The 25,468-nt window shown below is 43.2% G+C and overlaps 1 protein-coding gene across 7 annotated transcripts in view; it reads right to left on the bottom strand.

Moving 5' to 3' along the window:
- LOC119378843 (obscurin) overlaps nt 1-25,468 on the bottom strand; it is a 177,822-nt gene that overhangs the window by 67,534 nt on the left and 84,820 nt on the right. For 3 of the 7 annotated variants that reach the window (XM_037647871.2, XM_037647874.2, XM_037647873.2), the window contains 20 exons: nt 24,541-24,706; nt 24,193-24,408; nt 20,696-20,812; nt 19,040-19,276; nt 18,521-18,686; nt 18,202-18,377; nt 12,027-12,123; nt 11,551-11,729; nt 9,185-9,314; nt 8,912-9,087; nt 7,867-7,972; nt 7,589-7,764; nt 7,260-7,365; nt 6,086-6,264; nt 5,890-5,998; nt 4,054-4,232; nt 3,851-3,956; nt 2,755-2,933; nt 2,184-2,289; nt 743-915 (listed from right to left, as the gene is read on the bottom strand). In XM_037647871.2, the coding sequence (XP_037503799.1) occupies nt 743-915; nt 2,184-2,289; nt 2,755-2,933; nt 3,851-3,956; nt 4,054-4,232; nt 5,890-5,998; nt 6,086-6,264; nt 7,260-7,365; nt 7,589-7,764; nt 7,867-7,972; nt 8,912-9,087; nt 9,185-9,314; nt 11,551-11,729; nt 12,027-12,123; nt 18,202-18,377; nt 18,521-18,686; nt 19,040-19,276; nt 20,696-20,812; nt 24,193-24,408; nt 24,541-24,706 (3,079 nt within the window). The remainder of the gene's footprint in view (nt 1-742; nt 916-2,183; nt 2,290-2,754; nt 2,934-3,850; nt 3,957-4,053; nt 4,233-5,889; nt 5,999-6,085; nt 6,265-7,259; nt 7,366-7,588; nt 7,765-7,866; nt 7,973-8,911; nt 9,088-9,184; nt 9,315-11,550; nt 11,730-12,026; nt 12,124-18,201; nt 18,378-18,520; nt 18,687-19,039; nt 19,277-20,695; nt 20,813-24,192; nt 24,409-24,540; nt 24,707-25,468) is intronic. The other 4 variants (XM_037647872.2, XM_037647875.2, XM_037647876.2 and 1 more) reach the window with 4 other exon arrangements.

Raw genomic sequence — 25,468 nt, 5'->3', positions numbered from 1 at the left:
AGAATTTTAGCGACACCATCTCGTGATGTGTTGGCGATTTGGAAATCCTTGTGATACCGCAAAGCATGAACTAGCGTCTGCAGAGGATGGTTAGCGGTAAAAAAGACCTGAAGCCACGCATTTCTACAGCAGTACGCGTATTCATGCAAACAGAAAAGCAGAGTGCACAAAGTTCTACTTCATCTAATTACGCAGAAATACAGGCTCTCTTTCTTTGTAGCCGCTAGAGCGAGAAGTAAATACTTCATTGGCTCAGTCGCACAACAAGTTTATATTGTGGTATAGGCAAAACGCAATTTAAACACGTGAAAATAAAGAAAAAAAACATCGAGCACACTGCAAAACACGAATGTGACTTAAGGCCAGTACCCCATTGATTGGCAGATTGCACTTCTCTCACAATTAATAGGTACGTTAGGACGGTTGCGTGCATTGATGGGGCAATGGATGGCGCATACATCACCATTAGGCTGCAGTCAACGCGCTTTACTCGCCAACAATCGACTCAAACCGCCTACGGCGAAGCGCCGTTGCGTACATTTGTATACGCGCCGCCGACCGCCTATCCACACAAACGCGCCGACGGTGCTGCCACCTATAGCCCGATCTCGCGGTGCTATAGTTTACAAGCTTTACTTGCTATTCCTGACATCCTGCAAATGGGTGCATTAATCTTTGCCACCATGTCTGTTTAGGCATAAAATACATCCGAAGCCCCAACGTGCCCCTGTTGTCCGCTTACTGTGAATGGTGAGACTCGCAGCGCAGGATTCCTTGCCGCATGTGTTCTGGGCTTCACAGGTGTACTCTCCGGCAAGCTCCTTGTTCGGCTTTTTCACCTTGAGCGTGTACGTGTCTCCGTCTGACGTGATCTGGTAGACGTCATTTTCCTTGATCTCACGCTTTCCGTGCAGCCTACGGAAGAACGAAATCCTTGACTTAATATTCGGTGTGATTTTAGCGACCATCCAGGGGTTTTTCGGTATGAAGCCCAAAAGTGCAAATACCGGGTTTGATAGCTAAGTCTTTATGCGTTACGGATAATGCCGAACTTGTTCGTTTCGCCTGCACGAAACTGACGCTAAGCTACTATTCTTTAGTCTTAGCGTAGCTTCCATGACTGCACAAACTATCAGGAAGCACCTCCAAAGGGGAGAGAATGAATGACCCGGTTGAAGCATGAAAAATTAGTGTATTGGGTCAAGACGGATCACAAAAAAAAAAAAAAAAAAATTCACAGTTTCGCTTGAGGGTGAAGCAATGAATGCGATGGCGACAAATTTTAATGTTATACGAAGTAAGACTAGCAGCTAACTCTTTTGGACCCGATCTCGCGTAACTCAACAGAACGCTGGTTTAAGGGAATACGGCCGCTCCAGAGATCGAAGCGGTTTTCGTGCTGTCAGTTCTCTAAACGCGAAGTAAGAGTTGAGAGCACAGCAAGTTTACGAGCCGTCTCTTGTCGAGATAGCGCGCGCCCTTAGAACGACGCAGCCCCACCCCGCCCCCTCCCTTAGCGTCCCTTCATGCTCCTTATGAAAGACAGGCGGGGCGTTTCCTCTCTGCTTGAGGAGCAATCGACGGCAGGCCTCGCACGCGGGGTGATGTTACCGCTTGCGCCCTCCTTGCGACGGAGATGTCGGGCTCGTGTCATCTTTGCTTCAGCCGCGTTCATCGCCAGCGCACGCGAGGTTGTACTCGGGGGTAGAACATACGACGCGCAGGGTGATGTTATCAATTTGGACTTTATACGGCAAATGACGGCGACGGCAAAAACCAGTTGAGAGTGTCCATATAATTGCTATCGCAATAATAAGCAAAACTTGCTGACTGAACGAACAAGCGGCTCAATTTATACCAAGAAAAGTAGGCACAAGGTGTACATCATCAGCAGAAAAGGCATAGAAACCTCGATTAGAAGACTATAGCGCACTAAGAATGAGGAAATGAGCTACACTTTTGTATTCACAATACGAATGGAAGGATGACTCAAATCGCGCGCAATCTGCGTTAAAAAAACGCAGTTGTACAAATTTGAATGAAGGTTGTCTTCTCTTAGTGGCTTCGTTTCTGATTATAGGCAACCTCACTTAGCCCTGCATCGATTATTATACACGAGGAGCAATACTATACTACCTTACATTTATTATCCACTGTAGAAGATCATTTAGAGATACACTGACCATTTCACATTTGGCTTGGGTTGGCCAACGACTTCGACTGTAAATTCTGCCACGTCTTCTTCTGAAATTTCTTGATCTTGTAGCTTCTTCCTAAATTCCGGCTTCTCTGCAAATAGAGTTACGCAGAGGCATTAGCTGGAATCATAATGTGTGTATCAGCTGACTAGGTTTCACACAAATGTAGGGCTAATTAAGAGGTAGAAAGTAAAGGATAAAACGCGGGAAGCCTCAACTCTGAAAGAAAGGAGATGCAATATTGGAAGACTACATTACCAGCCCTAAATCTGCATGTTGCCAAAAAGCAAGCGACTTGATTTCCTTTTTTATGTTACTGGCACGGTACTTTAATACGTGTTTGAAATACTGAACGAGAGACGCGGTTTGAGAACGTAACGGCATCTTGTTAGTTCATTTTCACTTGAGGCTATCCGTTACATCAAGCGACTCAAAGGCGTTGAGATCAGCCGTGTTTATTCAAACGTTAGAGTAAAAAAAAAGTTTAATAAGTGATGCTAGCAACTTTTCGTGGAAATCACACAGTGAACGTCAGTTGAAGAAGCGCGATACATACTTTGTGTGCTGAGGTGTCCTGTGCTTGAATCTTCTCCGAGTTCATTTTTGATCTTAAATGTGTATTTTCCCGCATCTTCCGGCGTGACAGAATTGATAACCAACGTGAACGTAGCGTCCGCTTCTTCTTTTGCGTACACATTCTTGTTATCGATGGTCACTTCGCAGTCGTCCTTCAACCTAGTTGATGAATTACAATTCATATCAGTATAAGAAGCAAGCCCATCTTCTTTGAAGAGTGGAATGGTACGCAAGCGCCAGTGCAGATGCATGTCTGCGCTATCTAGCTGCTATCACTCGCTGCTGAGCGAAACGTTTAGCGCACCTGCGTTATTCCACAGTCGTTATCTGTCGTCACTCGTTACGGAATGAATTAAGGCAGCGCCCGTCTCGGAGGCTGCTGGAGCGTGCGCACTTTGAGACGCTGGTTGTCAGCAGGAAACGCTAGGCGAGAAGAGCGAGAAACACTTGTGTGGCTTTCTCTCATATGGGGCGCTAATATTCGTAGCAGATATCGTTTTTCAAAGAATAAAGTTACGAATTACTACTGCCTGAGGTAAGAACATCCGCTGAGGACCCGCCACGGTGGTCTAGTGGTTACGGTGCGCGACTGCTGACCCGAAGGTCGCGGGATCGAATCCCGGCCGCGGCGGCTGCATTTTCGGTGGTGGCGAAAATGCTTGAGGCACGTGTACTTAGATTTAGGTGCACGTTAAAGAACCCCAAGTGGCCGAAATTTCTGGAGCCCTCCACTACGGCGTCCTTCATAATCATATCGTGGTTTTGGGACGCTGCGTGGGCGCATGAGAAATACATATAAAAATTATGTTCCTTATAATGACTGAATATATATGCGCAAAACCATACATACACTTACTATACGAGGCAGTTTCATTAATATGAGCTGTGATATCGGCGAACGATATTATTGCTTACAATGCTTCAGGCTTTAAATATACATGTTCGACATAGAATGTCACAATGCGCTGCTCAGTATTCAATTCAGGATGGAAATGCTTACATCGCGTTCCACAAGAGCGCGCGTGAAGAAACGTCATGCGCAACCAGACATTGCAGATCTACCATACGATGCTTACCATTTCACCTTGGCGTCCTTCGCGTTTGCAACCTTGACGCTAAATGTAGCGGATTGGCCAACTTCGACATCGATGTCGTCTAATCCTTTCAGAATCTTTGGCTTCGCTGCAAAGGAAGAAGTTAGTAGTTACGTCTAACATGTGCATGACACGAAACAGTTAAGATAAAGAACTTGCGTGAAGATATATACGGGGTGGCTCACATTTAACAGTGAAATTTCCAGAGCACTTGTCCTTGCCCTTTACATTCTCAGCCTCGCAAACCATTTCGCCAGTCATGTCCGCTTTGGCTTCCTTGATCACCAGTGTGTACTTGCCGCTTTCCTCGACGGATTCAAACTTGAAGGACTTGTCTTCGACTATGAGGGAGTCGTTGAGAGACCTAGAAGCATAAGCGACGACATGTTTTAACAATCACCAGCAGTGTCAGAGCATATATAGGCACTTCGACGACGCGAAAGCAATTTAGAATAGCCAGCATTGTGAACCAAAGCTCGTAGCTAAAGACTGCACCTAATGCAGACTGATGATCGTGCGCCCTGTCAGAAGCAGACCAAGGCAGCAGTAAAGTCACCACTGATTTCGTGAGGGCTTTTCGCACATTCGCGTAACAGGTTTTGCCACTTTTTTTTCGTCGTTTTTCTTTTATCGTCGTTTTTTTCTTTTTTCGTCGGTTTTGTCTTTTACCGTCGTCGATCAGCGTAGCAAGGCTTGTCCAAAGCGAATGCATGACGGGCAGGAGACCTAAAACCGATTAGTCCACTTTTTCTCGATCGTGGGCGCTGTAATCGGCAAGTACCCGCAACACTCCTATTCAGTGCGCACAAACAAATCGCTCGCTGCGTCCTTCGACGTAGTAACTTATATTTCCGGTGCGCAACATATTCATTTACGACCCACTATTTATTGAGTTAGATAAAGTACTCAATATTTACATATGTTAGAGAAGGATGTTTCATTTTTAAGGAAAGACAAGCTGCGATGTTGTCATACTTTTATGGTGCGCAATCAGATTTACTGTAGTAATATATTTGAAAATTATGTCAAAGGATTACACGACATAGTTGAGGCTTCTTCTCAAGTTTCGTTCGACGAGATGCACTATTTATAAATGTACCTTCGCCTTGTTGCCCTACTTAAGTCCCGCATTATATTAGCGCTTAATATTAAGACGGCAATAAAATGTATCTTCGGGAGTACAGCGCTTTAAACCCTATAAACCCTTTAAACAATAAGCATGCCACAACAGCAAGAAGAAACTGCCTCGATCAAACGCGGCGGTGCTCCGCTGCCGAGGACAAAACAGTCTTTGGTTTCCTGTTGCTGTGGTCACGTTGAAGTTAATGTGCCCATTGCACTACGCGGAATCAAAGAAATAAAGTGAAGCTTGGCCGTTCAGCTGTGCAATACGCGGCGCACCTCGAGCTTCAGTTTGAAGTTGCTGTGATGACACGATCAGTGATGTATACAGCATAATGAGCGGTGTAATACTATCTGAGCCGATCATGGCGATCAACCAACCGCCGCGTGCCTGAGTCATATCCATAGGCTCACGTTCGCCTTGCGGAATTTGGTACTCTGCATCTAAAATGTTTTGAAAAAGGAAGCTTTCACTAAGGTATTCCGCCTGTATCGAGCTCGCCGCCACTATGGGCGCCATTTAGTCTTTACTGACATTTCGGTGTAGGTCAGAAAACGTCAGCTCATTGATAAGGAGTGATCCGCTGCGAAGTTTCTCATAGATCGAGATCGATCGATCAATCAATCAATCAATCAATCAATCAATCAATCAATCAATCAATCAATCAATCAATCAATCAATCAATCAATCAATCAATCAATCAATCAATCAATCAATCAATCAATCAATCAATCAATGCACTAGCGCAGCATGAAACTGGCCCCTGGTGATTTCTCGCTTTCGCTCATGGGTGTGCATAATTATCGGTGAATATAACCCCGCTTTGTAAGGCCTAAGTTGATATGATAACAAAATAAATAAATACGACGTTACGCACTGATATCGGCAAATTTCTTACCATTTCACCTTTGGCGCGGGCGCACCTTCTACTTCCACTGTAATTTTTATGTTCGTCTCCCCTTCGCAGCATTCCACGTCAGACAATGGCTTCTTGAATTTTGGCTTGCCTGAAAGTAGTTGGGTGGGGTGAGTATGTAAAAATAGGAACTGGTCGAGGTACAAAAGAAAAGCAGAAGAATTGTTGGGTTCCTCACATGTGATCGTCAGAGCTGCACTGTCAGTTTCCACTCCATACTCATTGGCTATTTCGACAGTGTACTGCGCTGCATCCTCTTTGTGCACGTCATCGATGATCAGACAGTGGACGTTTTCCGTTTCCTCCAGCGCCTGGTACCTGTGTCCGTCTGGCTTTAAGGGCTTACCATCTTTTTTCCTGCAGAAAGAGATGCATAGCTTTGCATCGTAAAGTACGCTTAGGGACAACGAGTGCAAACGTTGCGGGCCAAATGGACAATGGAAGTAATCGCTTAAAATGAATTACGTTGCTTGAACAAAGCTTCGTAAGTTTTTAACTGCAAGCGGGCTCAATTATTGATCGAACGGTCGAATTTAGTGGCAGTCTAGAAGAATTCTCGAAACTCTTTTCTTTTGCATGAAAGCGTTTCTAATTAATTGCAACAATACGCACAGCTTTTATTAGTTTCGCCATTGCTGCTGGCGCCAGCCTGTTCCTAGGAGCCATTATAGCATTCTAACTGCCTTGTGATTGCGGGAAGCACTTTACATTCGCACCCAGTACACTTTATGGTAGTACTTAGAACAGGTGCTTCTTAGTATAAAGAAAAGCCAAGCAAATGATTAGGCTATTACTTTGATCACCGGTGATTTCGATGTATAGAACCTTATCAATATAATGCGTGTTTCATTCGAAAGCCACATAAATATGCTGTAGTGTAAAATCCTTTAAAGAATTTCAGAAAGCACTCATGACGGCCAGCGCAAACGGAACACTCGCCCAACTCGCTACCCTATTACAATTTCAGAAAGTGACAGTGAGATGAGTGAGGTTACAGTGAGATAGCACTTGGTAAACAAAATACGCTCAGTCAAGTTGCAAGAACACATCTGAAGAAACAGCTGTATAAAATATCCTTGCTGATTTCCTGGTGTGAAATGAGGCTGTTTGTTCATTTGGGACTGAATTCCTGCGTGTTTTATGTATTAGTAGCACGTTCATGTCAAATGATTATCGTAACAGTTGCTTCGAATACAAGCAGCCTTTCTTGTGGATCTGGACTCTGATCGTTATCACGTGACATTAGAGGCAGAAACCTTTGCAGCCACTAACGCAAGGCTCACTTTGTCTTGACTAAACCTTTTATGATAAAAGCAGCACTACAGAGCAATGCTATGTAGGTGGATAATTACCAGCACACGTTCGGCTTAGGGTTTCCGGATATCTTCACACGGAAGGTCACATTTTCAGTTTCAGATGCCTCATAGTCTTTCAGTTTCTGCAGAAACTTCGGTGGCGCTGAAAAAGACAAGGAAAAGGCAGGCTTTCGTCACGAAATTCGCGCTGCAGGGATTGTAATAAAGTATTGTGAACTGCAGAAACGCAGCTGTATAGAAGTGTAGAAGAGACGATCAAAGCCGTACGGCGTATTATGACCAAAACTAAAGACATAGTTGGCACGTTATATTTGCGTCGAGTTTACGGCAGCCTGATTTTTGCTTGTAGCGCGAACGAGACATACCGTTCACAGAAACCGCTGAGAATCCAGTTTGCGTTCCCATAGTGTTGCTAATGACGCAGGAGTAATTTCCCGAATCCTCCACCTTGGCGTGTTCAATGATAAGCGCATGCTTATCTTCCCCTGGCTGCGTAATCTTCACACGGTCGTCCTCTACTACCGCTTGCCCGTCCTTGTACCTGCAATGAAACGGGAACGTTTTAAGAGAGCACTCAGACAGACACGATTCGTTTCGATCTGTGGTGCTGCACGAGTGAATTAGTCTTTCGATGTCTCCTCACCATTTGACGTCAGGCGCCGGAGTTCCTTGAACTTCGACGTCAAGCTTCAGCACATCATCGGTCATCACAGAAACGTCTTTCAGTTCCTTTTTAAAAGTTGGAGTCGCTGAAAAAAATCCCGTAGAACAGAGAACACCGAAAATGTAATAGCATCATTTGCACCAAACTTCAGGGAGGCTGGTGATATTCATCCCTCATACATTTCAAGAAGGCAGATAACTATTTCATCCGCGTTGAGTTTCACCGGTGTTTTCTTATTTTAACTTCTCATGTTCACACAGGCTCACTGCTGGTGAATAGACAGAACCGAAATGTTTGCACAAACCTCATGCCCTTTTGTTAACTTCACCCCCTCTTCTTCATCAACAGTAGAACGAGTGATAAAAAGTGAAACAAAACGCAGCCGGCAAAAAATGAATTAAAGGTCGCCATTATGGTGTCGCACTCAACAAAGTGGTTTTCAGTTCGAATGATAAGTGCCCAGCACTACAAAAAGCGAGCTGTTTTTCTTGTTTTTTGGAACTCAACAGTCAGGTGCGAATATAGAGGTACGCCGTAAATACAGCAATATCGTGCGGTCTTACAACTTTTGCAGATATACAGCCTTTATCGGATCACCAGAAACAACCTGTATTCATTCATCTATGTACGAACGCGAACTTGAATTTCACGGAGCCAAACGCCCGGCTTCGTGAAGTCCAGATTTTGCACGCTGATAGAGCTTCAATCAGACTTGTGATCGTGCAAGGTTTCAGCGCCTCTAGCAAAGATCGAGATATTGCACAATAATGCATATGTGTGGTGAACCTCTCCACTCTGCTTATAACAGGTAGTAAGTCGGGAATTAGAAGCTTTAAAGCTGCAAGAAATCCGTTTGTTCAAGTTCATTGTTACTGGATGTGTAATGCAGGCGTAAAAAAGTTTAATACGATGTTTCTCTTTGTCAGTGTCTTTCGTTCGTTCTAGTTCGCTATGGTATGTGTGCTCACGAAAAAAAAGGGTGTGTCATTGAATGTGAATTCGCAGACAGCTGCTGTCTACTCACAATTGACAGTCAGTCTGCAATCAGTGTTGGCAGTCCCGGATTCATTCTCAGCCACAACGCTGTATGTACCAGCGTCAGATTTCTTAGTGTTCTTAATGACCAAAGTCATCGACTCTTCATCCTCGAACAAAAATCGGTACCGACCGCCTGCTTCAATCACTTTTCCTTCGTGCTTCCTGCGAGTAATGTGTGCTTGATATCAACAACTGCGTTTAAGAAACACAATAATGTTTGTTTGTTGATTCTGCGGTCCCCGAGTACAAGACATCTTACCACGTTACTTTCGGCCTCGGATATCCTTTCACTTTGAGCTCGAGCATTGCAGAGGCACCTTCATTTACTTCGACATCTGATAGACTAGCAGTTATTGTCGGAGCCTCTGGAGCCTTTTTAATTACAGCACCTGTATGTGGAAAGTAAGAGCAAAATTAGACGCGTGGGGGAAAATAAAATTAAAGGCAGGCCTGAACGTGCTTCAGAATTCAAATCAAAGCGCTCATTTCTAGGGGATGACAGAGGCCTCCATTACGTTAAATCGCACAGCCGATGGAAATTACATGCTTATGTTTCCGACTGAGCACTTAAAGGTAGGGACAAGGAATGTCCAAACTAGAAATGAAAGCAGTACCGATCAGTAGCATCAGCTTTTCATTAGATTTAGGTTAAGTTAAGAATTACTGGCTTAACGCAAGTTGACAGGTACTCGGCGTGGAAGTGTTGTCGGCGTTGTTATTCTTTACATCAGTGACATCTTTACCAGAAGCTATATGTTACTTGCACACGCTGTAGTGTCAAGCAGAGCATTTAAGCCTGCCTTCTGAACTAAATTTTGACAGCTTTTTAAAATCAAACACCGATTGTGCTTAGGACTTAACTGTTGAATTTCTGTCGAACTAGGTTTTTTTCAATGTGTTGGTGTGAGAATTTCATGCTTCAGTTAATTTGTCTTGCCAACGACTACAACAATGGTTGGGAATTGTATTGTGTAGCTATACTACCGTGGTTACTACAGGTACGAACGAACATTGCTCGACATATACACTACGATACTAGAGCAAAGCCAGTCCCAAGCCACGCATCCGAACGCAGTCGCACTCCCACGGAATCAACAATGCGAGAGCAGGGAGTGCGTTCGCAAGCTGGCTATCGTTGTTTCATGACCTTACATGTACGGCAGGCGTGCTATCGGGGCCCATGAATAAGAGTTACGTGTAATGTGTGTACACTGCAAAATCCAATATTCTTTTAATAAAATTGGCAAAAGTAGCCGTGCTATCTTTGCTAACTTTTACAAATATAATATTTATATTTAGTACAGAACTAGGTATAATACTTTGCATCAGCGTTGTCCAAATGTTATGTCAGAACGATGGAAACGAAAAGCACGGTCTTTCGAAGGTATGAGAATGACAATAAATTTATATTGATATAATACAAAATGCAGCGAGTTTCTTGCGCTGATTTTTTAGTGGCCAGTCCCAGAACGAAAGACTTGTGCTTCAGTTTCGGTGTAGAGAACAATAGTAATCTGTAGACTCAAGCTTAATCAATAAGTTAAATGTTATTTTCCGAGAAAGAAAAAAAAAACTTTATAGCGCTTTTCTGGATCGAAAATACAAAGAAATGAAAGAAAAATATATTCGATTGTGTTGAAAAATATGGCTTGAAGGAACTCAATACTTGTGGCTGTGGCAAAACCCAGCTTATTGAACAAACGATGTAGCCCCGATAGAACATCTGCTGCGTTCTACGTACGGTACAACGAACGACATTTAATTTCAAGCATACTTTACACCATTAACATGCAGTTGCAGAACTAACGAATTACACACGAACAGAAGATGCGCAACACATGAACATACAAGCAATAATGCAGTATTTTGATTTGCATGACGTAAATTTGCTCCACTCATATTTTCATGCCAACTGCCTGAGTTGATTGTTGTAAGCAGGGTGTTTATTTTAAATATCCTCTGCAGAAGCGTTTGGCTGTGATGTCAAATCATATTGGCGAATAAGTAGCTTAAGTCAGAGATTTTACTAAAAAATCAGGGATTCATCTTCAAATTTTTCACAATAGTGTAACGCAAAAGATACCCGAGATTAAATGTCAGTTGTGTCCACATGAAATGCTTAGAAGCATTGCAAAAAATTGCCTAGAGACAAGTAACTACATTTAAAATAAGCACCCTTTAGAAGTTGTTAATTCATACACATTCAACAATCATGCACAGGCACGATAAACGTGCAAGAATGCAAGAACGAACAAGTTACGGTGAGATGACAATAGTAAATGTTGCACAGATCTAACAACCGGATTATTTACACCTAGAGTATTTACAGGGACGGAACAGTTCGTTGCTCAATGCAAGTGTAGCGACGTACAGATGCAGCGAAGCTACATCTGTACAGGCTGGAAATGTGGTGTATTCCGTTTCACTTGGGCTTAGAGGAGTGATCTACTCCGTGTTGCAATCGTTTGCTCAAAAATAATAACAGCGCCGAATTCGGATACTCCTTTTAAGCGTCACGAATGCCTCGGGAGGGTAATGGGACATAATATTTAATCACAACAGAGCAGCACGCACAGTACTTGGAGGCCCTAAGAGTTAAAAGGTCGGGAATGAAAACTGTCAAACCTTGAACAGTTAGTTCGGCACTACAGGAAATTTTCCCACTCGATGTGCTGGCAACGCACGTGTAGAGACCAGCATCATCTGGCGTGACATGTTGAAAGACCAAGGATAGCGTGTCCTCGATATCATCAAATGTGACTTGAAACCGTTCACTGGCTTCAAATTCTTGACCATCCTTGAACCTAGAATGACAATTAAAACCGAATCTGGTAATTCAGCCCAGTCATTGGCAACGTAATGCGAACAACATACTGGACGATAATTTCTTCTTTATTTGTTTTTTTGCAATGTTAGGTATGCAATAATGATTTTGCATGTACACTTTTTGAGACATTTTTGCCGACACTGATTACTGTATCAAGGCAAAATCATTCTTTATCATAACTTTTTTGTTTACCTCAGAATTTCTTAATAAGCTTTGTGGGCGTTATGACACATAATATACAACTACAATTTTAGTTTCAAAGAATCCACCTTACCATCTAAACAGGGGTGACTTCGGTGGAGGTGTTAAGGGACCTGATCCTTCAGCAGCGCTATCATCTGCTCTTAGCCCTTGGAATAATATCTTGTCCTCTGTGGAGGTCAAAATTATGCACAACGTTTTGAACAATGCAAGTTTCGTGGCAAATTCGCAATCACGGGAAATCAGGAACAGTCACACCGGTCCTGTGGTATTGCATGGTGTGGCGAAAGACACTGGGAATTTATTAATAACGCTGCGAAAGCCGCGTTTTTTAAACCATTTTAAGCAGCGCACACTAGTTAGTATGTGAATTACAGACGTTACTACTTCTAAGCTTCATCTAAAGAACACTTTTTCTTGTTTTGCTTTTGTAAGAAGGCTTGTGATAGGCGCACGTTTTAAAGAAGCCCGACGTTCTCACCAGTGCTGCAAATATAGGCAAATCTACTTCTACTCTTAGGCGTTTTCGAAGCACTTAATGGGGTGAAAATGTAGCTAAGCATATGTATGATTTGACGGAACGCGATGTAGGCATAGTACGTGCGCGTTTGTATACCAGAAAAATGTTTACCTTGCGTCTCCATTTTTCTGATACAGGCATGTGCGTAAAATGCGAAAATGAATTATTTAGTAAGCAAGAGCGTTGCTTTAAGTACAGTTCAAAGAATGAAAAAAGCATGGTTAATAATGCCATTGCTTTTGTATAAGCAAAGTTGCATACACGATTTTCAGCATGATTAGTCTCCCGTATCGTGTTCAAAAGCTGAAGCAACAGAAAAAGCCACTAAACAGGCTGCTAAATTTGTTGTAAATAGTTTTTTAAAGTGATTCTGCTTAAATTAACGCGTCATAGGTGCCTTCTGAATGTGACTCAGCCATACGATATGTTCGGTTAATGTTCAATAAGAAGGCACATCGCAATAAACAGCGCAAAAAATGAGACCAGGCGCACAGAAAGAAGTGACAAGAACAAGGGCTTGTTCTTTTCACTCCTTTCTGTGCGCTTCGTCTCGTTTTTTGCGCTGTTTATTGCGATGGATTCATACCAAATAGCCCAGCTAATGACACTTCTGCAAGAAGGCACAGAAGGAAACTGAAGCTTGTCTTCGCGGCTTTCTCTGTTTTCGTCATCAGCTGCATGCGAGCTGTGGCCTTGTTTGCGACCACTGCGGCCTATTAGCATTGCTGTTTTGAAAAAGAGATAGAGATGGATAAAAAGAAGCAAGGCTGTATAATGATAAGCAGCGTCATGCCGGCATATTATCAAGTTTGCTTGCAGTGATTAGGTGCGTGAAGCGTCGACAGTCGTTATTACAGAAAGGACAAAACAAACATAATTGCTTCATATAATCGGTATGCTCAAAAATATTTATCGCCGCATTAAAGGCGAAAACACAGATTAAATACGATTTAATCAAAAAAGAAAGGCCGTCAACTTAAGGGCGGCTACCTAAACTAGCGCCACTGTGTGACGACACTGATGCTCCGTCAACTGAGCTGTGGCCCTTCTTCCCGTTACTACTTGCGCTGATATTGCCACGTACTCAAAGGAATACAGCGCAGTTATCCCTGTAAGCTTGTGTACCATGAGATTTCCGATAAAAATACCCATGGCAGTAAGCAACGTGCGGATGTCTGTCTTGCCGTGCGTGTTGTCTTTTTCTTCAGGTGGGCACATAATGGTATGCTTATGAACTGAGCAATATCAAATGTCAATTACGAGTAGCTGCTGAAGCTAAACTTTCACCGTGGAAGTTGAGTTGCCGAAAGCTAGAAATGAGTTTGGTGTGGCCTTGTTCTTGCTATTTACGCATTAAAAAAACTTTTCAATAACTGACACAAACACAGAACGAGCGGGTACCACCAATCACAAGTAATATCGAGTTCAAGGCGCTTGGTGGTACTTGTGATGGGTGCCCCTCTTTAGCCCCCAGTGACAGTGAGTACTGTCATAGCGAAGATCGCAGTTCACTTCACCGGTTGACTAAAGTGATAGCATGCATCTCTAGCGATGTAGGTTTTTTTAGAACGTAGTCTGCGACAACAATAACCGACTAGTACAATAACTTTCGCGAGTTTTCATTTGATTTCAAAGTAACACCAGAATTCAGAAAGTTTGGAAACGTACGTCACTGTTCTTGGGATAAAAGAAGTGCATACGTCGGAAAAGTGAAACCATAAAAAAAAAAACGCGGGAATGTCACCTTGACAAGCGGCGAAAAGCCGGCTAGTTGGTACACAACTCAAAAGTGGAAACAACAGCGTGAACACAGGATGAAGGAAGTGGACACGAGGACAGCACCCGTCCTCGTGTCACCTTCCTTCGTCTTGTGTTCGCGCTGTTTTTTCAACTTTTGAGTAATGCCAGCTTATTGTCGAGGTAAAAGTGAATGCCTCCAAATATTTACAGGTAAATAAAATGAACAGATTTATGTTCCTAAAGCAACGCCCGGGCTATGGTGTACTGTACCACTACCAAGACATGGTGAATTGGCGCTATTCTATTCTGCTGGCCGGGGAATGCAGTCACTGAGGCTTATAATCGAACCTGCAACGTCGTGCTCAGCAGCACGACACCATTGAGGCATCATCCTAGGAGAATGCTAGCAAATAAGCTCGCGATATTAAAGCGTTAGAAATCTATATATGAGCGAAGTAGCCAATAAGAACTCAGCTGGCGGCACCAACTTAGAGGCCGCCATTACTGTACACTCACTGAAATATTCGAGTAAAAAGGGCGTCTTTTTGTCCTACAACAATAACCGTCATCTGGCTTGCTTGCGTTTCCTTTCTTGAAAACTCGGCGCTGGCCACTCTCCTACCAAGATTGCTATGTCACGCTAATAGCGCAGATGCCGTTCGTGACCAGAAAGTGCCGAGGGCGCGGGGATAATGCAAGGAAAGGAAGGCAAAATAAATGACGATTATTGTTGTGGGACAAAAAGATGCCCCTTTTACTCGATCTTTTGTGTGAGTGTAGCTATTACTGTCGAGATGATCATAAACTTACTTGTATCGGACATTGGTCGCACACGTGTATGTAACACGCGCACGCACACACAAACACACACGCACACACACATGCACACACACACGCACTCACACGTGTGTGCGTGCGTGAATACATTGGTTGGCATCGGTGCATAATAAAGGTGGCGATGTTGGTTGTGCGCGTTACAGCAATAAACAAAGCTAGCCTTTATTCCTGTTTTTCTGTAGTTCAGTGTTGGCGCACAGCTCACCGCAGCGGTAGTCGAGGGCTTAGAGCGGCAGCCTCCTGTGCGAGAGGTACTGGGTTCGATTTCCAGTGCTTCTGGGCACCCACCAGTTTTCCTAACGGGGAGAGGGGTACCCCGACCTGGCACTCGGTGGTGTGGGTACCAATTTCTCGAGAAGGTGGCCTCTCCTTTTCGCTCTCTTCTTTGCCCCCCTTGCTTCAACGACGCTGCGCCGTGCTCCCGTATAGATTGCAGAAATAAGCGTCTTTCCTAGCCCTAAACCACTGCGATCACAGCCGACCACACTTTTGTGCCACCAACCTATTGCGCAGCAAAATTCTGGTCTTTGTATATCTTCTTCAGCGCATTAGACTAAATATTCAATGTATTCCAGAGAAATTTTATGAATTGTTGACGATACTGTATTTATGAAATTGAACAAGTTTTAAGAAGACAGAAACACCTAAATCCATCTTGCACTTGTTTACTAATCTCATGTCTGTATGTTCGTTCCTGTTAACCAGTGAGATAATCGGAACGGTGTCGCGTCTGTGACGCCATCCAGAGCCTACTCATCACATCAAAATCCTGGTTTAGCGCAGCTTTATCGCGGTTTCTATTCAAACGCGCGGCTGTTTGTTTTCTTTCACTGTGTCCTGATTTCATATGCTAAACCTCTTACATGTGTTATTGATCGGCGTAATCCTAACGATAACACATGCAACACAGCCGTTCGATAATCATGCCGACGCGTTTCACCTGTACACCAGATTTCGACGACCGATGTCTGTGCTCGGTGATATCCTTGTACTTTGAACGTTATTTGCTTTGCTGGGCACAAGTTCGCCCAATAAAGAGTTAAATCATTGCTCGAAGCCTTAGCTGCTGAAGCCTTCACCGTAACACCAACGTGGCACTGCTATTGGCCACGAAAAATTGTACAACAGGGAATGTCGTAGCAGGAAGAAAAAAACGTTCGCTCCAGCCAAATTTCCTGTTCCCCAACTTTTCCTTCACTTTGAGCCTCCATCTTGAATTGCACGCGATTCCATGCAATTCATCCAGCACCGATCGGCACTACACTTTTGTAAAAATGATTGAACGCTATATCTTAAATGAGCACCCCCAGAGCCCATCCCATCCACAGTTGACTGAGTTCACGCAGTTGACTCCAGTGGTGCAGCATTGGTTACGAGTTTTAATATCTCTCGAAACAAGAGGTTAACAGCGGCGGGCATTCAGCTTGCTGGGAAACGCCAAAAGCTTTGGGAGGTGCCACTCAGCGTTCTGTTGAACCTGCTTAATATTGGAGCTGGGTGTCAAGTTACATTGAAGAGGTCCCGTGCGAGCCTCTTTTGAGCACGCGCTGCCCTTTTTTTCGAGCTTAGCAGCTGAAAAATGCCTTGCTAGCATTTCCTCTATTTGTGCTCAAATCCTGAATTGTCATAAAAGCTCAGACATAATTTCTGGACTATCGCTTTTGTGATAGAAATAAGTTCTGGGTGGCAGCACGACAAAGAGGCTCTACCGACATGTAAAACCTTGAAAAAAATTTTCAGACTTGCAGTTACATTTTTAAATGTCGTTACTGCCGTTGATTCTCGTGCAGTTAAATCATGTAAGATAAAATAACACGTCGTTTTCAAAAGCATCGCAGGAAATTAGCTTTAAAATTCGTTTGGAACTTCTTGAAATATAACTTCAAATGCTGTACTATCGCCTATCTTCAGCCGTCATCAACGAGATTTGCAAGACACCAGTAATATCATAACTAAGGTCCCATTATTTTTAAAGTAAAAATTATTTCAACCTATCCTTTTTTTCACGATAAAGGTTACTTGCGCACACCTGGAAAAGACGAGAATTTGAAATTAGACAGACACACCTTCTTGGATTGTTTCCAGCACGCGCAAACCAGTACTGTTCTTTAACCCATGGACGAGATCTGATTGGAAGCATTTTCCTCATGACGTACTTACTTATTGCAGGTAACACAGAACGCTCTCTCCAGCTGTTTCAGAGTAAGTAAAGATTATTTTCTGTTCGCTCGCCGTTCTCCGCCCTATGCTTTATTTATACAAACTGCTCGGTTACGAATAACGCGTGAGGCACTAACGAGTTTTGCAGATTGTTATTCTATTCTAGGTCATATTTTTCTGATTTAAGTATGTTGGAGTTCTGAAGTATAGGAGTTTCTGAAGACGCTCTCGAACCTTGCAAGTCGAATTTCTCGCCTAAAGTCAATATTCAGCAATTTAGTTAAATAATCCTGATTAACAAATTCAGTAATTGCAAAACAAAAATTGTCTGCAATGCGCAAGGTGACTGTCAGCAATTTGCAACTAATTTCACTCGCCTGCCTCTAATATTGTATTTTTTTAACCCTTGGCTAAAGATAGCTGGGACACCCGGTATAACATCTGTAGAAGTAAGAAAATAACCCCTTAGTATAAAAACCATCATAAGTAGCGCAACTAGACAGAACACACAGCAAGGAACAGACGAGCACAGGCGCCAACTCGCCCATCAACACCAACGTGCCCAAAAGTCAACTCTTTTAAAAGCCCTTGATACGACTTTACTCGCGCAACCGTAAATATACCCGAACATTGGTCGTCTTCGCAACTTTAAATAAATAAATAAATAAATAAATAAATAAATAAATAAATAAATAAATAAATAAAACGTTTATTTTCAATAATTTGGCTCGCACAAGCTCATCCCTTTCTTTTTAGTACTAGTAACTTTTAAGCGCGTAGGTAACACATCCTGTTGCACATGTTTACGAATTTCCTTGCTAAGTTTTTAACAGCTCGCGCATTGAACAGACAATGGGCCGGAGAATGGTGCGACGTCCCTAAGAAACATGTAGACGCTGAAGAAACTTAAGGTAACTTAAGTCTTATTGGGAGTCCATGAACTTTCTGCTACGCACTGGTTGATGACCTGCAAGCACAGAGGCCGACTTACTTGTAACCGTGATCCTTCCTGACGACTCATCTTTGCCTTCGGAGTTCACCGCCACGCACGTATACTTTCCCATGTCCTCAAAGGAAATATGGTCGATGACGAGCTCGAACACCTCCTTGCTTTCAAATATGACTCTAACGCGGTCGTCTTCTTGCAGCTTCTTCCCATCCTTGTAGCTGATAAATGACAGAACACACATGGCTTTTACCCGACACACTCGTACGACTCATCTTATTCAAGCGAAAAATTGTTAGCGGACACCTTGTTCTTTAGCAGTAAACAAGCCACAGAAAGTTCAACATGACATAAGATAGCTTACACTGTTACTTCGGGTTCTGGGCAGCCACGAACGACGAGCTCAAAGCGAACTGACGTGCCTTCCAACAGCTCCGTGTCCTTCATCCTTACTTTAAACACAGGAGCGTGGGGAAGTATGGTCCCACCCGGGCTCGTTGGCCTCGAGTCTGGCTTTGAAACGCTAAGAGCTGAAAAAGATAATGAAAAATGGAAGTAACAATTCGTAATTTCTAGCTTGGTTATTCTGTCCCGCATTTCTAACATGCGAGACACACACATATTTGTAATGTTGGCGCCACACGTTTACCTACCTTCATTACTGGTTCAAGTGATAAATCAATGCACCTTGCAGTACCTCGGTCATTAGCTTGTAAGCTTAAGCACCTAAGCCCGTATATTTGCGATAAGAATATTGTAACATAATTTTTCGTTAGGGTTATAACACAGATATGTCGATATGCGTCTATTCATAACCTTGAAACGGAATATCAGAAAGACCAAGAATTCTGTAAATAATTAAGTAAAAAGAGAAGTATCTCACCTGGTTTAACGTAGAGCGGCGCGCTGCATGAAGTTGTACCTTCAGAGTTCGACGCAATGATGGTGTACATTCCAGAGTCTTCGGATGAGGCGTCGTTGATGTGAAGCTTGCACTTCCCCTCTTCTTCACTCGTCTGAACGCGCGCCGACCTTTTCAGAGGAATGTTGTCTTTAAGCCAATGTATCGTAGGTTTTTCTGGGGAGGACACCTCACACTCCAAAAAGGTGTTGTCATTCTCTGTAAAGGAGTAGCGCAATTGAAGTCGAGTTAGGTGGCACCAAACATAGAGTGTCGAATGCGCTTATTTATTGGCGTGTAAAGTGCGTAACACAGAGTTGTTTAAACCAAAATAGAGAGAGAGAGAGTTATAGCATTTAAATGCGAGATTGTTCTTAAAATCTTTTTCTATGTCAAGCATACTACTTATGATGTTTGCTTAGTGTCAGAACAAGATGTTTATGGGATTTGTAATTAAAGCCTTGCCCAGTCAAATATAAAATTACGTAGTAAGAGCGAACGCAACATTGTGCATGTATTCTAAATGTGTTTATCAGACGACGCAAATCAATAAAGTGCGCTAGTTTTACGCTATTTCACATGTTAAATTGGTTTGGAAAAGCTCCGGATGGCTACTTTTCACGATTTAACATTTCTAGTCCTTTCGTCGTGTGCATTGCTTCAAGACGACGCTATCGTCATACTGTAATACTTGTTGGAGTATCTTCAGCTGGGTTCCAGCTAAAAGTTTTGAAGAAAATCGGAAAAGCAAAACGCAGAGTGTTTTTGCGCGTAATTCACAGAATATTTTTTGCTGGCCTGCACCGTTTCAGAATATTTCAAATGCAAATGCACACGAGTACAGAGAAATTAAGAACAAAGAAACAGCCAAATTACATTAAATTTTGGACTTTCGCTAACTTTAACCCCAATCTGATTCGGAGGCACATTATGGTTAAGTACTCCGAGCAATTTTGAAGCAAACGAGGCTTTTTTAAATGTGCATCTTTAGGCTAAGTAAGCGAGCGTCCATCGAAATGCGGCCACCGGGGACGCAATTGAACCCGATACTTTGATCTAAGCAGCGCGATGCCACTGGGCTACTGTTGCAGGTGAAAAAAAAAAAAAAAAGGCTGTGCCGAATTACGTCTGCGGAACATCTATAACTTGCAACAAAATTTTTTGCACCTTGTCTCATCATGCACTTATCAGAACTCATGGGAAAATCAGGCGTATTTTTGTGAGCTGTATTTAAGATGAAAAAAAAAAAAAGAACAAGAACATTAATAGACTTCTCTCTTGCAGTAGACATTTTGTTAGCTGCGTTATCAATTTAGCGATTCAGTTAAAAGTCACTACATAAAAAAACAAAACAAGATGCGTTTGGTTCGGAAGCAGATCTGTGGTAGCACTGTGGTAAGTAAGGTGGTTATGAAGAGATGTACAAGTTTAGCAGTGAGTCCTCTTCGAACCATGCACTTGCTGGTAGAGATGACTGAGAAATGATGTCAACAGAAACAGGTTAGTTAGTACACGTATACTTGGAAACGCCACGTCCCAGTACTGTTATTGGCCACACCAAGAAGTCACAGAGAGTAGTTCATGAACGCATACACCACAAATGAGCACGGACAAGGACAAGACAAAAAAGAAACTAACGTGAGCAGGTGAGGCCGCGAAGAGCCTTGCGGAACTGTGGCTTCCCTGTGGCATCCTTCTTGGATGCTGTTAAATAAACAGATTCGTCTTCAGCAAAAGAATTCAGAGATTGAATTTCTGAAAAGCACCAGAACACGAGAAGTACATTTCAATGCATAAAGCTAACACTTGGCGAAGGCAGCTACTCAAATAGATACCTTCGGCAATGACTGTTGACTCTCGTTTCAAAAACAACAGTCCGACAGCCCAGTGCGTGGTACAACACCGCGGAATCTGACTGTGAGAGTTGTAAAACATAATTTTGGTTTATAGATTGTGACAGCCTGATAAGCAAATAATTTATAACTAGTATAACTAGATTCACTGGCTCTTAGCTCTTAAGAAAAAAAAAAGAGCGAAATTTGAATTTCGTTTTCTAATATTTTTGGAATGTTTAGCAAGCACTGTATACTCAGATGTTCTGAAACGAAAGTCAGCAGCATTATTCAACGTGTCATTGCATGTACTTCTCACAAACGTTTATCAAGAGCTCAGCGTGATCACATGATAGATAAGGTTGTTACGCTACAAAAACGAAAAAGAAAGCACTAAGTAACGATCAGAAAGCGCATTAACACCATAAAAAGAGCTGTTATGTAGTTCAACTTGGGCCGTTATCAGATTATAAAGAGAAGCCTATAAGTGTAGATAAAAAAGAGGAAGAAAGTGATTAAAACATCATTCAGGGGACGACGCACAATACCACTTTTTTCTGCACTAGGTCCATCATTAAACGTCTAGCCATACATTGTACCGTGACTTCATATAGTATGTATATTGGTGTGTTACCTGGCAATGTGTAACCGGACCTATAGTGCCAAAGAGGCCATACAAAATAAACCTGGGAGAGAATACCGCTCTCATGGCTGTGATTAACGCGAAATGAAAACAGCATGCGCAGTCAACTCCATACCTAGGTGTAAAAAAGAATAACTCGATAGTATATGGTGTAGTTAAAGAAACCATTTTAAAAAGTATAAGCATTCGAGGAAAGCAACAGAAGTTAGTGAAAAATTTGAGGTCTTTGTGTCCGTCTTTATTTGCGCTAATTTCACTTTGTTAAAATTCAAAACCAACTAGCCCAACACTCTGTCCTACTGAAGTTTCATGCAGTTCCATATAATGAATATTAATGCATACTATAAGCTTCTCAAGCAGTGAGATTTAATCGTACACGTGACAGGAAGTTTCTTTCTCACACAGACAGTTCTATCCAAATCACGGGCACTTTTTTTATGCGCTTCGAAAAAATGGAACAATAGTTTCGAAATCTGCTCAGTGATGACTATTACATTTTGGTGGGATTTGACATCACATACGTCATGCACATGTTGCCTGACAAGCAGCTCCAGCATGACGGAAGTGCAAAGCATCCCGTTTGCGCAATTACCCACATCATTTCTTGAGACACATGTACGTTACAAAGTACGTGCTATACGTATAAATTACACGAACAACGTGTACGATGTACGGCATCATCTTGAGTTGGAATAACACAAATCAGTGTATGCTTTTATATTACCTCCCGTGAATCTACACTTACTGCCCGAATCTTTCCTTACTGCAATCTATCCCAGCTTAAAGGGGCCCTGCAACACTTTTCCCAGCGAGCATCGAATGGCTTCACTAAATGAGTTCATTGCCTCACGAATCGACCACCGCAGAAGTTTTTAGAATCCGTCAAGTACGAGCGGAGTTGCAGAGATTTGTCGCACGCTGCAATTGCTTTCTTTCCTCTCGTCCCGTCGAGCGCACTGGAAGCTAAGCAGGGAAGGATGGCACGGGGGAAGGAAGTTACGTCACGCGCGTTTCATGACCTTGAGCACTTTTTCTTTTTGTCTTCGAAAGCGCGGCTTACTTTCAGTGCCATCGCGAGCGGGCACATGGCGGCCTCCCGCGGCGACCGCGGTAACTATGCAGCTCACGATGCTCAAATCAGCCAGTGGACGTGAAGTTGGGCACATAGAGTTAATATACTGACTCTAGAGGAAAAAGCTGGGCCGCGAGACCTATAACCACAAGAACGCTGACATCTTGGAACGTTGTCATTCTTGCCATCACATATCAATCCTAAAGAAGCATCTGCACAATTAAAAACTTGCGGATATTGTTTTGTGTTTAAGTACTTCTACGAAAGAATACGACGACTATTTATGCAATTTACTGCGCGCGGAAAAGAGCGTTTGCAGGTTGGTTAACTAGATGGCACCACCATATCAACACTCGCGAGTACGCGAGTGTGTGCTTGCGGCCGATTGCGCCGGTTTGCGCGTCGTGTTAAAGCCCCTGAAACTTCGTTCGCACCCTGAAACTTCGTTCGCGTCGTGTATCTCGTAGTTGTCATAGTGTCCCGTTGTGTGCGTTTTCTGTCGCCGCATACCACTCGACTTCATGTGACAGCCCTTTTTTCTTTCGAGCTGGAAACTTCAGTGCATCAGTGCAAACCAGCTGCAGGACGGACGGCAAAGAAGAGATGAGACAAGCCCTGAAAGTTATGTACGAACTAGTCGCAACCGATTTCTTTTTATACTTTTTAACGGCGATAAAGCTTCGTGGGCCGTGTAACTTTAGTTTCGATTGAAGCTTTCGGGAGATGTCTCACTCACATTCGCCGCTGCATGCTGCAATCGACATTTTTCTGCTTTACGGCTCTCTGCGCTGAAGTACGGCAGCAATGAGCTGAAAAAGAATGTGGATACAGGTGTCTCGCCATTGCAAGTCGAATCAGCGTGCGACCACGGCCTACGGACTTTGCTTCGAGCTGCGAATATGTCGAGTGACCTTTGTGCCAGCGAACGGAGAAACTTTGGTAGGGAGTGCCTAGTAAAAACCATGCACAAACAGGTGGAAATTTTAACTCTTATCAACCGGACCAGCTGCACAGACAACCGTACACTAACACACGGCTTCACGCATCAAAACACAGCTGATGTTCTCTGAACAGCGCGTAGCTGGCTTAGGTTGGTAGATTAAAACTGATTACTACCGTCAAATATAGCGAGCGTCTCAGGGTCTGGCAACGCTGGCAACGATCGTTTTGTTCCATCATGGCGGAACCCATGCGGTTATAGGTTTCAATGCATGGGCCCTATGGGGAGCTTTTCCTCTAGAGTCAGTATATTAACTCTATGGTTGGGCATATGGCATCATTTGTAGAAAGAAGAGAGAATGATTTCTGGCTGACTTTGAGAATTCATTGTATATTCCAGGCCGTGTGCTGCGCTATAATGTTTGGCTCGCATGTTCTGAGGAGCCTCGACTACCGATCGGCAGCGTTTTCTGACCATGCCAAAAAAGTTTTGCAGGGCCCCTTTAAGAGGAGATCGAGCGCATAGCAAAAGACTTGAGTGCAGTCCTTATTACTGCGTAAACATTCAAAAATAATATCGATTGGGCAGGCTTCATTCGCGTTCATCACGCAAGCAAACTCCCAGCCGGAGCAGCATTCATTTACGTACCGTCTATCGAGGTGACCGAGCCGGATCGGATGCTTTGAGTGGCAGCACTCGTAGCTTCTTTGCTGGCTTCGAAGAGCTCAACCCGAGGCATAGAAGACGATGCGGGTTCTGGGCTCACGGGTACCGCTGTGGACTCGGAAAGCGACGTCGTGCGGCTGTAGCTGCTCTTTTCCTGCTGGTGTTCGGACGTGTCATCCACTTGCATTTCTTCGATAACTGCAAAATACACAAACAGCCGTGGTTGTAGGCAGCTTCGACCTTCGCCTACACGAGCGCTATGTGTCACTACGGTGACCGATAGCCGTGTAAAACGGGGCTGCTTTCGTAGAACGAGACCCAAAACGTTACCTTCGCTTGAAACCCTCGAAGCTTCCAACTCCCGAGCCCATTCCTTTTTCTGTTCGATGTCTTTCGCTCGGAGAGTGATTGGCACATCCTGACCAGAAGAGTCTTTTTGAATAACCTTGAGCGTTGTGTCATCTTCGCCGTCATCAACTATTTCTGACTCTGTAGTCTACAAGGAAGGGACGAACATATTAGGATTTTGCATGATAATTCGCAGTGACAGAAAACTGTGCACTCGTCTATAGAAAGCTTTTTGTCGAATAAATGGCTGCCTATTGAACAAAAACGCGACAATACTAAACATACTCTTTTTATCTAAAAGCACTGTCGCGACAAGCATACATACGTTATTCTCCCGTGAAAGTGTAATTGTGTGCAAAAACTAGCCAGTGAAGTTGTCGAAAACTGAATATTGTTCTTTGGTTAGAGGTAGTTAAGTAACAACAATGTTGCCGTTTTGGCTAAATACTTTCTTTCATGCAGCTGATTTCTACATGTTTGAGTGCGTGTGCGCTTCATAATACGCGTATTGTTAAAAATAAGCCTTAACTATTTCACAGAATAACTGCGCTTGTACACCATAAACGAGACAGCCTTCTACAATCTGACCAAATATACACCTTTTTTTTTGTTTTGCATGCAGCATCGTCTCAATACAAGGCGTGCAGGTTATAAGGAACGAAACGATACACCACTGCATTGCGGAGCATGCGAGAAGGAGTGTGCAGTGTACTGCCACAATTGAGCAGTGTGTACTGACGCTGTTGCGATAAAACGATATGATCGAACTTCCTATCGTGGTTGCTTCCCATTGAAAATAATCCCCTCAAGGTTTTCACTTACTATTAGTCAAGCGCATTGGCAAGCACTAAGAGTCAAAGTGTAGTTAGCCTGCTAGTTTTCGTTCCACATGCAGAGGTCAAACGACATC

The sequence above is a fragment of the Rhipicephalus sanguineus genome, chromosome 1, assembly GCF_013339695.2.
Source record: "Rhipicephalus sanguineus isolate Rsan-2018 chromosome 1, BIME_Rsan_1.4, whole genome shotgun sequence".
NCBI classification, from domain to species: domain Eukaryota; kingdom Metazoa; phylum Arthropoda; class Arachnida; order Ixodida; family Ixodidae; genus Rhipicephalus; species Rhipicephalus sanguineus.
The sequence above is the reverse complement of the archived record's forward strand: the minus strand, read 5'-3'. Positions and strand labels throughout refer to the sequence as shown.